General features: G+C 37.9%; 1 protein-coding gene across 1 annotated transcript; it reads left to right on the top strand.

The window, feature by feature from the left end:
• Positions 1,795-4,877, top strand: LOC109235357 (transcription factor bHLH96-like). Its single transcript, XM_019401431.1, has 3 exons — positions 1,795-2,377; positions 3,219-3,626; positions 4,404-4,877. Exons 1-3 carry the CDS (start codon positions 2,009-2,011, stop codon positions 4,500-4,502), a joined length of 876 nt encoding a protein of 291 aa, XP_019256976.1. The 5' UTR covers positions 1,795-2,008; the 3' UTR covers positions 4,503-4,877.

Here is a 13,062-nt window from a genome sequence, read left to right as displayed (position 1 = left end):
GAGCAAATAAAAATAGATACATAAATAATTAAGGAATACAACTTGGTACGATCCGTTGGTGCTTAGCTCCTACCTAGCTAAAGTCTCGAATATATTATATATATAGCTGAAAAGTTTCATCGAAATTGGAGTTTAACATAAAAAGTTTGATAGTTAAAAAGCTACAACTTAGAAAACAGATGTTGGCTTTTCAAGCACAAAAGAAGTCTATTTGGAAATAGAGAATATGTTTCATCTTTTTGTTATTTCTTCTTTTTTAAACTTTAAAAATTATATTAAATACAGTATAACGAATATTTATACCATATATGTAATATATATTTTGTAATATATTATCTACCTTATTTCTTAGGTTATTGATCTCATTCATTATTGATCGTTACATATAATTATCTTTTAAATAACGTAAAATTTTTGTTGATGATTCTAAACTTTATATATTATGAATTTCTTGACGATTAATTTCTGCAGAGAGATCCACTTTTGTTTTTAGTACGGTCAGTCACATGAATTCAATTGAATTAATTCCTTTTATTGATCAAAAGCATTCACTGACTCAATTCTGTTCAGAGTAGTCTCTCTCTCTAGTCAAAGATAAAAAAAGATTCACCATGTCAAACTCGCAAGTATTTTTATCACCAAATGAAGACAAACAAATGCTATATCAAAATACGTAAAAATATTCTGCAGCATCTTTTCTCTTGCAATGGAAGAAAGAGGTGGGGCAAGGGGAAGAAAACTATTGAATTATTTTGCATTTAAGTTTTATACATTGTTAATATAAGAATTTTATATATCGCGTCGTGTTTACTTTTTATAACAGACGATCATTTTATTTTTTAGTTTACCAATTTTGTATTACTGGTAGACTCACTCAAAAATTCCCTTTGAGTAACTTAATAGTATAAAATTTAAAATTCATGTATAATGATCAGTGCAAATAGCTATAAGAAAATTATATGTATACAATTAGAATATGGATAAGAGTTATTAAAGACAAAAATAGCTATTAAATCGTTGCATAAATAGTTCGTGCATAACTCCACACTAATAACTTCGGCATTATAATCTCTTTAGTACGTAAATTAAACGTGTCACTACTCACTAGCTATTATCAAAGCTTCCATTTTTCTCTCTCCGTTTCAATTTATGTAATACATTTCGCTTCTGTCTAAATTCATAATGTTTGAAATTTGATCAAAATTACAATTTATATACTTTATGTGTAGTATTTTTAAAATATTTAGTTGAACTAATTCAATTTAACTTCAAAAATTAATCAAACTAATTCTCAATAAGTAAAATATATCATATAAATTAAATCAAAGAGAATATTTGTTTAGTCATTCAATATTCAAATTTACTAGCACGACTAATCTAGATTATGAATGAACTTCCTAACCAAAAATATAAATTTTAGTGAGACTTACTGATTAAGAGGGTGTTTGGATTAGCTTTTAAGCTGGTCAAATAAACTTTTAAGCTCTTTTTTTGTAGCTTGTTTTTAAGTGTTCGACAAATTTAGAAAGTGCTTAAAACAAGCCAAAAGTAATAAGCTGTTAACTCCAACTTATTTCTTTTTGACTTAAAAGCTATTTCTGCTAAAAATTAATTTTTTTTTTAAGTCAATCCAAACGGGTTCTAAAAGTGAAATTTTTCTTGTTTAGACAAGCATAGACCCCACCCCACCCCCACCCTCTCTTCTCCCCCCCCCCAAACCCTTCTCGATGATGAACAAGAGGATATTTAATTAAGGAACTAACAATAGAATGTTTCTCTGTGTTTCTCTCTCTCACACACAAACCAAAGAACATAACCTCTCACGTGTAATAGTTTCTGTAGCTTAAGAAATTTATACATTTTGATTCGTACGGCCACTTGGCTTTTGTTACTTCATTTCCTTCTCATTTTCAAGCCTTTATAAGGGAAGCAAACCCCATCAACCATTTACCAATTTAGCCAATCTTTGAGAGAGAAAATCAATAGTAGGATATTTTAGAAAGAAAAAATGGCTCTTGAAACTGTTGTTTTCCAACAAGATCCTTTCACTTATAGCCACAAAGATTTTTACAATCTTGGTGGCTTTTTTCATGATTATAATTGGGATTCTTCTCATTCTTCAATAGCACAAAGCTATAATAACAACTCTTCATCTCCTGAAGTTTGCACCGGATTCTTACCGGTGGAATATCCTCCGGTGGAAACTCCGGTTGTTTCCTGCCGGAGAAAAAGACGGCGCACTAAATGTTCTAAGAACAAGGAGGAAATAGAGAACCAAAGGATGACTCACATTGCTGTCGAAAGGAATCGCCGCCGGCAAATGAACGATTACCTCGCCGTTCTCCGATCATTGATGCCTCCTTCCTATGCTCAAAGGGTACTTTCTTTCTCTCTCTCACACACACGTACGCACGTAACGACATGCATTAATAGACATGTTGGCATTTTTAAAAAAATACTCCGCCGAAGCAATTATTAATAAGGTAGACATAATTGTTAGTATTATGAGTATTTAGCTTCATATAATTGTTAGTATTATGAGTTTAATTTACATACACGGACAAAAATCAGGAAAATAAGGTAGATTATTTGCTACAATATTTTAATTAAATTATATTGATAACGAGAAGCGGAGTCTTTGAGCATGGTAAAATTATCTCTCTGTAACCTATAAATTACGAGTTCGAACCGAAGCAATTATTAATGCTTGTATTAGAGTAGGTTGTCTACATGATACCCCTTGAGGTACGGCCCTTCCCCGAACCCTGCTAAATGGGGATGCTTTGTACATTGAGTTGGCCTTTTTTTATATTTATGCGTTGATAACGTAAAAAAAAAAAAAAAAACTTTACATTACATCCTTATTTTTATAGATTTAAGTTATATGCATCAAAATTTCTTACAATTCTAATTATAGTAGTTTAACTATATTTTTAGGTTACCATATTAGTCTCGCAGCTTGCTATAAGGAATTTGTGAGTAATATTTCTACTCTACTATTCATGCATGTATGTTTTATGTATAAATTTTAGCTTACTTGTATTATTTGGGTTGGTAACGGGTAGGATCGTGTTTAATTTAATTAAAAAGCAACGTTTAAATTGCCCTAAAGACTAGGAAACATAATCCAGCTTGGTAGTTAAAGTCAATTAAGTAGTAAAACATTATTATAAATCATTGGTACAATAATTTAACATTTTATTTATTAATGTGAGCAGGGAGACCAAGCATCAATTGTTGGAGGCGCAATTAATTTTGTAAAAGAACTTGAACAACTCCTTCAATTTTTGGAAGCTCATAAACAACAAGTTAAAAACCAATTATCACCAAATAATGCTTCTCAACATCCCTTTTCTAAGTTCTTCACTTTCCCTCAATACACAACGGGAAACAATCACCCGGTGGCCGCCGCCAACAACGGGGCAACGACGGAGGAGAGGCGGTCGGCGGTGGCGGATATCGAGGTGACAATGGTGGAAAACCATGCTAATATTAAGGTTTTGTCAAGGAGAAGACCAAAACAATTATTGAAGATTGTTAATTGGTTACAAGCTATGTGCTTTACAATTCTTCACCTCACTGTTTCAACAGCTGATCATATGGTTCTTTACTCATTCAGTATAAAGGTTAGTATATGAACAATTTTGACTGGACATAGAATTTAAGGAATTTTTTTTAGCACATAGTAGAAAGATTTTTTAAAATGTGTTATTATTTTTTTGTTACTGAAACAGACTAAAAAAAAAAAGTAAGTTATGAAATAGTACTCGAATCTATCTAATCTTGAAATTTTGAATATTTATACTCTTGGGATATATAGAAGTTTGATAGTGCATGCAAAATAAAAGTCTCATGAGTTCAACCATTATATGAAATTCATGGTCCATATTATTTCATTTCTTGCTTCCTATTTTAGACAGTATAATTAAAAAGGAAAAGGTATAATTTATGGGTCCGATTGAACTCGATGTTTTGGTTAAAACTTTATATTTATTTTAAGAAATTTACCGAATATATATCAATTAAATTATTAATTTCGGATTTCATAACTTAAAAAGATTCTGAACCGGTAAACTCCAAATCCACGCGCCACCTATGTAAATATTAAATGTTGTATATAGGGGCGGAGGGAGAGAATTATCTGCGGATTCGGACAAATTCAATAGCTTTTGCTTAAACTTTGTATTTATATTACAAAATTCATAAAATATGTATAAATATCTAATTGCGAACTTAGTAACTAATTATACATATTAAGGGTTCGGTGATGAATTTAAAATCCAAAAACTTTAAATTCTAACCCCGTCTCTGATGGTACATATTCTCATCATATTGGCCAAAATGATTTGAGTGATAAGAAGCAAAATGAAGGGAATCTAACAATTTGTATTTATATGAGACAGGTGGAAGATAATTGTCAGCTAAATACAGTGAGTGAGATTGCAAGTGCTGTGCATGATATGGTGGCCATGATAATTAAGGAGGAGGCTATGTCTTGTTGAGATGACCTGTCTCTTCTTCTTGTTCCCACCCCCCAATGAAGAAAAAATAATTTTTTTAATAAAAAAAGGAAGAAGAGAAAATTAAAGCTATTTCTTCTCAAGATTGTATGTATAATTTCTTGTCATTATCAAATCATTGGTTTCTTTAGATTATTGACGACATTATTTAATTTAGTACTTATATATGTACAAACTCCAACAAAATCCTCCCCCTCCCACGCCCACCAAACACATGCCACATGGCCTATTAGTACTCGAACTTAGTTTTGAGAATGTTTGTTTGTTTTTTCCTACAATTATTTTCTATATAGGGACGTTCTGGACCACGATGTGATTTTATATATATGGGAACTTTCCTTAGAATCTTTTACTCCATTTGTTTGTTTGAAACGAAAATATTATATATAATTATGCATTATATATTGAGGCGGACTCATGATTTGAAGGCTGTGAAATTTTTTTTTGTATTCAACCAAAATCTTCTTTGTATGTAAGCAAGGGCGAAGCTATATATGGCCAAGGGTGGTCCCCTGAACACCCTTCGACGAAAAATTATACTATGTATAAGATAAAATATTACGTGTTACTCCCTCCGGTTCACAATAAGTGTCCAATTTGCTTTTTCATTTTGGTTCAAAATAAGTGTCCAGTTATGTAATCAAGAAAGAATTCAATTTGTTTTTACAAAATAACCCCTATGTACATATCCCTAAAAAGTTTTCTTACTCCTCACATTAAATGTTTAATTAGGGGTAGTTTAGTCATAGTAGGTATTTTTGTATAGAATTTAGTATTTTCTTAATGGGTGTGCTAAAAGCAAATTGGACACTTATTGTGAACCAGAGGGAGTATTGATTAAAAAAAATAGACTTTGAACACCCTTGTATAACCCATGGGCAAAGGGTGTTCAAAATTTGAACACCTTTATTGAATTTCCTGACTTCGCTACTGTATATAAGGTATCATTATTAATATATTATTATTTTTTTAAAGCATTTGAGTGCTGGTGACCCCTCGCTTTACAATATAGGTCCGTCTCTGATTACATACTCTGTAAATATATGTAATACTAATACTTTTTACGATGGTACATAGTGTTAATGCCAGTTATGCATACCTCAACTACTCCAATGAGTACATGTCATCTTCTACCAATATAAGTAATGGATAATTATGCCTATTAAAGCTAAATCATTTAACATTTTTCGGCTTAAGCTAATATACAGAGATCACTTATGCCTCATTTGTTTGCACTTAATTGAGGTCTGGATCTTAATTATTTAGCTCTCAGACATTAAGTGCGTTTATTTTTAAAGTTTAAATCTTAATTATTTAAATCTTATTCATTAAGTATGTTTGTTTTTTACTTCACAACCACTTAATGGGTGTAAATAGGTCTGTATGATTAAGATCTATAACATAGACTTAATTTCATTAAGATGCTATCATCCATATTCATTATTTACTGCCTCCACCGCCTACCATTATCAACTACCACATTACCACCCACCACCACCACCATCCTCAATCATAGCCGCCACCAACATTGACTACCACCACCCACCATCCCCACCACTCCCACCACCATCATCTCAACCACAACCAAAACTCATTGACCTCAACTACCACAACTAACCACCCTATCACTATCAACAACCATAGCCGACATTGTCCATCATCACAAACCGCCACCACCTTCCTCAATCACAACCACCACCACCACCCGTTATTATTAATTGTCACCACCCACCATCACTATCCTCAATCATAATCACCACCACTACCAATCACCACTAACTATACTACCTTGAACCACCACCATCAACCAAAACTACCACCAACCACCGCCTCTAGTCGGTATTCATAAGCACTACCGTTAGCCATCACCACCAGCAACTATCATATTTTTAAAAACTATATATTTTATTGATAGAATATTAGATTAATTAGTATTTTATTTGAATTTTATGTTTATTAGTTTTCAATAAAGATAAATTTTATACATTCAGATGTTAAAAATCAAACACTCTTAAACATTTAGTATTCAGATCTTAATACACATCTTAAAATTCAGATGTGTATTCAGATTTAAATGTCTCAATCTTAACACATATCTTGACATCCAGATGTGAATTCGGATTCAGACACCTTAATTTTAAAAAAAAAAAAAAAAGGAGGCCATAGTTTGCTCTATTGAGATTTAATTCCTAGCCGGTCTTAAATAATTTTATTTTCACCACTTCCAAACACGACTGAGAGTTGGATGGAAAAAAGTGTATACACCCTAGTTTGCCGAACATGGTAATTTATTTGCCATACGGACCGATTGATCCCATTTTCTACTTTAGTAAAATGAGTGACAAATAACAGCACACCAAGGTTCATATAAAACCTAGAGAAAACCAGTCGTCAATATTCTCAGCAAACACGATCCGGAATTCCCACCGTCGGGATCGTGATGGCGCCTAACATTTCACTTGCTAGGCAAGCCAACATTAGAACAATTTATCCTTTTTAACAGTGTAAAATTATATAATGAAGAAGAACTGATTTAACTGCAATAATCCAAAGTAAATAATGCGGAAGCTAAAACAACGAAATGTTTAATACATTCCTGAACCTGGTGTAAAAAGTACACGAGCTACTAGAATAGTACATACAAGGGTCTGAAATAACATAAAACTGTCTGAAAAGAAGATACACAGCTAAATAAAACAAACAAGGGGACTCCGGGAGTTGCGGGCGCTGAGCAACTGTACCTCAAGTCTCCACAGGCTGCCCAATCCGAGCTCACTAATAGCTGCCGCTGGGACCGACTCCAAAATCTGTACAAGAAGTGCAGAGTGTAGTATGAGTACAACCGACCCCATGTACTCTGTAAGTGCCGAGCCTAACCTCGACGAAGTAGTGATGAGGCTAAGGCGGGTCACCTACACTACAACCTGTATGCCGTATATAACAATGACAGAAAATGAAAATATGGAACAGGATAAAACAGAGAACTGAAAAAAATAACTATAGCCTCAAGAAATGAACCAGTATCGTCCAGAATTACCAATCCTTACCATTTCAAATGAGAATACCGTAAACCAACACAGCTGAAGAAACAGAAACACATAGGTTGTTGCGGCACGCAACCCTATCCCACCGTACAACACAGAATCCTCCCTTATTTTACCGTAATAACATCAACAACAGAGATAATATATAAATGTTGCGGCGCAAAACCTGATCCCACCATATATTAATATCAGTATCATGATTCACCCTTATTTTGCCATATCAATCCACCCTTATTCCATTTGTTGCGGCGGACAACCCGATCCCACCATACAGTACAAATTCACCCTTATTCCACCTGTTGCAGCGTGTAACCCGATCCAACTATATCGGTACCAAATATTCAATGAGTACAGTCAAATTAACAATTCAAACCACGAAAACCTTTACGATCAATGAATACCAAACTGAACCAAAAAAGGAAACCTTGTACAACATAGGAATCTACATAAGTAAAACTATGCAGCGAGACCAGTCCCGTAATTTACAATTAGAAGGTGCAAGTAAGTTAGTTTAAGCAAATAGCAGGGAATCATGTAACTATGAAGAGATCTAACATCATTAACAGGAAAAAACATTGATTAACAGGTAGCAGTTAAGCATGGAAACATTTAGAGCATATAACAGTTAAGACAGGGAAGGAAATATTTAAGGAAAAGCGGAAAATCAGGGAAAACAGATAATTCGGCGGCGTATAAGCACTAGTCACCTCGCATATACGCCGCTTACATGAAATTCACATAGCACATAGTCTGAGGGTTCCTAATTCCCTCAAGTCAAGTTTAGACACAGTACTTACCACGCTCCGAAGATCACTCAAAGCTCAACCACAGCTTTGCCTTTCAAACAAGCCTCCGATCCAACAATATCTAGCAAATTACCAACCAAACGATTCAAAATAAACCTTAGGAATCCACGATTGCAAAAGATTCAATTTAGGTCACTATTGAAAAAGTCAACAAAAGTCAACTCTGGAGCCCGCTTGGTCCAAACCCGAAAATCGGACCAAAAACCGATTACCCATTCACCACCGAGCCCGGTTATAGAATTTGTTTTGGAATCTGACCTTAATTGAGGTCTGAATCCCAATTTTATAAAAATCCCTAATTCTACCCAAACCCCCAAATTTTCACCATGAAAACATTAGATTATAGGCTAAAAACTTGTGAAATGTAATGAAAGATTGAAAGAAAATATGTTAGGATCACTTACCAATGATTTGGGGAAGAAGGGTTCTTGGGAAAATCGCCTCTAGGGTTTTCTTGTTTTGAAAATTTGAAGAATGAGCAAAATCCCGTCTAACTCAAGTTTTACACAGTTGCAGATGTCGCAATTGCGATATCATGTTCGCAATTGCGAACATCGCAATTGCGAGAAAGAGGTCGCAATTGCGAACTCCTTCCAAAATCCTAGTGATCGCAAATGCAATAAAACAGTCGCAAATGCAAACCTTGCTACCCTCACAAATGCGGTCTTCCCTACGCAAATGCGAATATCCTCAAAACAGTGCTGAGTCGCAAATGTGACTCTGCCTTCGCAAAAGCGGAATAGTCTAGTTCGCAAATGCGAACTTTAACCTTGCACATGTGAGTACCCCCTGCCATGCCCAGGCTCACAAATGTGATGGTCTCTTCGCAAATGCGAGCCAGATCTCGCAAATGCGAGACCTGCTGCAGACACCAGAAGCAAAATGCATCTGCTATGTTTTCTAAGTCCATTTCACTTCGTAGCTTATTCGAAACTCACTCGAGCCCTCGGGGCTGCAAACCAAACATGCACACAAGTCCAAAAATATCGTACGAACTTGCTCGCGCGATCAAATCTCCAAAATAACACCTAGAACTACGAATTGAATACCAAATCAAATGAAATTCTCAAGAAAATTTTAAAACTTCTATTTTCACAACCGAACATCCGAATCACGCCAAACCAACGCCGTTTCTCACCAAATTTGACAGACAAGTCATAAATATGATAATGGACCTGTACCGTGCTCCGGAACCAAAATACAGACCCGATATCAACAAGTCCAAACATCAGTCAATTCTTAAAAGTCAATAAACTTTCAAACTTTCAATTTTTTGACAAAAATTAATAACTCGAGCTAAGGACCTCCGATTTTGCTTCTAGGCATACGCCCAGGTCCTAAATTATGATACCGACCCACCGGGACCATCAAAATATGAATCCGGGTCTATTTACTCAAAACGTTGATCGAAGTCAACTCAAATGAGCTTTTAAGGAAAAATTCGTATTCTTATCAGTTTTTTTAACATATAAGCCTTCCATAAAAACACCTGGACTGCGCATGCAAATCGAGAAATGTTAAAATGAGGTATTTAAGGCTTCGAGACATAGAATTAGGTTCTAAAATATGACCTATCGGTTCATCACATGTCTCCAAATCTTCATCTCATGAACAATGGCTGCCAAATATAAGCCATGAACAGGGTAGTTCTTTTCGTGAACCTTCAGCTGCCACGACGCATATGCAATCACCTTGCCACCCTACATCAATACCGCACCAAGTCCAATACGAGATGCATCACAATATACTGTATACGATCTTGAACCTGTGGGCAACACCAACACTGGCACCGTATTCAATGCAGTCTTGAGCTTCTGAAAGCTCGCCTCACACTGGTCTGACTATCTAAATGGGGCACCCTTCTGGGTCAACCTGGTCAACGGGGCTGCTATAGATGAAAACCCCTCCACAAACCGACGGTAATAACCCGCCAATCCCAAGAAACTCTGGATCTCTGTATCTGAAGTGGGTCTAGGCCAGTTCTAAACTGCCTCAATCTTCTTAGGATCCACCTGAATGCCTTCTGCTGATACAACGTGCCCCAAGAAAGCGACCGAGTCCAACCAAAACTCGCATTTTGAAAACATAACATACAATTGTCTATCTCTCAGAGTCTGAAGTACGATCCGAAGATGTTGCTCATACTCCTCTCGATTGCAGGAGTAGATCAATATATCATCAATAGATACAATCACAAAGGAATCCAGATAGGTCTCGAACACCCGGTTTATCAAATCCATAAATGCTGCTGGGGCATTTGTCAGCCCAAATGATAATGCCCATATCGAGTCTGAAAGGCTGTCTTAGGGACATCGGATGCCGTAATCCTCAACCGATGGTAGCCAGACCTCAAATCGATCTTCGAAAACACCTTGGCACCCTGAAGCTGATCAAATAAGTCGTCAATCCTCGGCAATGGATACTTGTTCTTGATGGTGATTTTGTTCAACTGCCAATAATCTATGCACATCCTCATCGATCTATCCTTCTTCTTCACGAACAACACAGGCGCGCCCCTGGGCGAGACACTAGGTCTAGTGAAACCCTTATCAAGCAAATCTTGCAACTGCTCCTTCAATTCTTTCAACTCTGGCGGGGCCACATAGTATGGCGGTATAGAAATGGGTTGAGTGCCCGAGCCAAATCAATACAGAAATCAATATCCCTGTCGGGTGGCCTCCCCGACAGGTATGTAGGAAACACCTCTGGAAACTCATGAACAATTGATACTGAATCCAAGGAAGGAACCTCCGCACTAGAATCACGGACATAAGCCAAATAAGCTAGACACCCTTTCTCGACCATATGCCGAGCCTTCACATAAGAGATAACCCTGCTGGTAGAATGGCCAGTAGTCCCTCTCCACTCTAATCGAGGCAACCCCGCCAAGGCTAAGGTCACCGTCTTGGCGTGACAATCCAATATAGCATGATAAAGTCACATCCAATCCATGCCCAAAATAACATCAAAATTAACCATATCGAGAAGTAGAAGATCTACGCTAGTCTCAAGACTTCCAATAGTAACCACACATGAACGATAGACACGATCTACAACAATAGAATCTCCCACAGGTGTGGATACATACACATGAGCACTCAAAGAATCACGGGCACAACCAGATATGAAGATAAATAGGGTGACACATATGAATAAGTAGAGCCCGGATCAAATAGAACTGAAGCATCTCTATGGCAAACTGAAATAGTACCTGTGATAACAATGTCAGGTGACTCAGCCTCAAGCCTGGCTGGGAAAGCATAACATCGGGGCTGGGCCCCACCATTCTGAGCTACATCCCTAGGACGGCCTCCTGCTGGATGGCCTCCACCTCTAGCGGCCTGTCCTCCACCTCTAACGGCCTGACCTCCACCTCTAACGGCCTGACCACTACCTCTGGCTGCTTGACCCCTACCTCTAGCTGGTTGAGCGGGCGGTGGTGCAACCGGTGCCGAAATTATGGCACGAGAACTCTGCTGTGGCGTGCCGCCCAATAATCTTAGACAAGTCCTCCTAATATGCCCAAAACCACCACACTCAAAACATCCATCCTGGTGCTATGGCTACTGAAACTGAGACTGACCCGAACGGGCTGGATGACCACAGTAGTAACTCTGAATAGGAGGTGCACTGATAGGAGCTGGCGGTGCACTGTAGGCTGGCTACCCAGAATGAGGCACATAAGGCCACGACTCCCTGAAGCACTGTGAGATGCGTGAAGCGCTGATTGGTATGGCTTGGGAGGATGGCCCCTACCAAAAGTTCCCCTGCCTCCGGATGAGGCACCACTAAAACCACCGGAATGACGAGGCCTCTTATCAGACCCCTTCTCTCTCTCCTGTGAAAGAACATCCTCGATCTGCCTGGCGACATTAGCAGCCGTCTGAAAAGAAATTTCACTCCCGGCCTCCTTGGCCATCTGTATCTTGATAGGATGAGCGAGTCCCTGAATCTCCTCACCCTCTCTCTCTTGGTAGGAAGAAAAAGAATAGCTTGATGGGCTAAATCAACAAAGCGGGTCTCGTACTGGGTGACTGACATTTCGCCCTGCTGGAGGCGCTCGAACTGCCTGTGGTAACGCTCTCTTTATGTGATAGGAAGGAACTTCTCAAGAAATAGCTGAGAGAACTGGCCCCAAGTAAGAGCAGGCGACCCAGCTGGTCTAGTAGATACATAATCCTTCCACCATATCTTGGTGGAACCCATCATCGGAAACACAGCAAAATCGACCCCATTGGTCTCAACTATACCCATGTTCCGCATCACCTCATGGTAGCGGTCAAGATAATCTTGTGGGTCCTCAGAAGGTGCTCCATTAAAGTGATCTAGGAAGATCTTGGTAAACTTGTCCAATCTCAATAAGCCCTCAAAAGACATGGCATGTCCATCACCGGCCTGTGCCGCAACAACTGGATGAACTACCCCAACTGACGGGGCTGCTGGAGTCTAATACTGGGGAGCCATCTGCTCCGGAGTGTGAGTAACGAAAGTCTATGCTCCTCCCCCAACCCGAGAGACTGTTGGTGCCATAGGAAATGTAGCGTCCTGGGCCGCACTCTCCATAAGGCCCACTAAATGGACCAAAGCATCATGAAGCACTGGGGTGGCGATGAACCCCTCCGGAGCTGGTCTAACAGGCACAGTCTGGGCTGGAACCTCCTCATCAAACTCCACATGAGGCTCCACCGCTGG

This window comes from Nicotiana attenuata, chromosome 12, assembly GCF_001879085.1.
Source record: "Nicotiana attenuata strain UT chromosome 12, NIATTr2, whole genome shotgun sequence".
In the NCBI taxonomy this organism is placed as follows: Eukaryota; Viridiplantae; Streptophyta; class Magnoliopsida; order Solanales; family Solanaceae; genus Nicotiana; species Nicotiana attenuata.
Note: the sequence above shows the minus strand (reverse complement) of the source record. Positions and strands in the feature narration are given on the sequence as shown.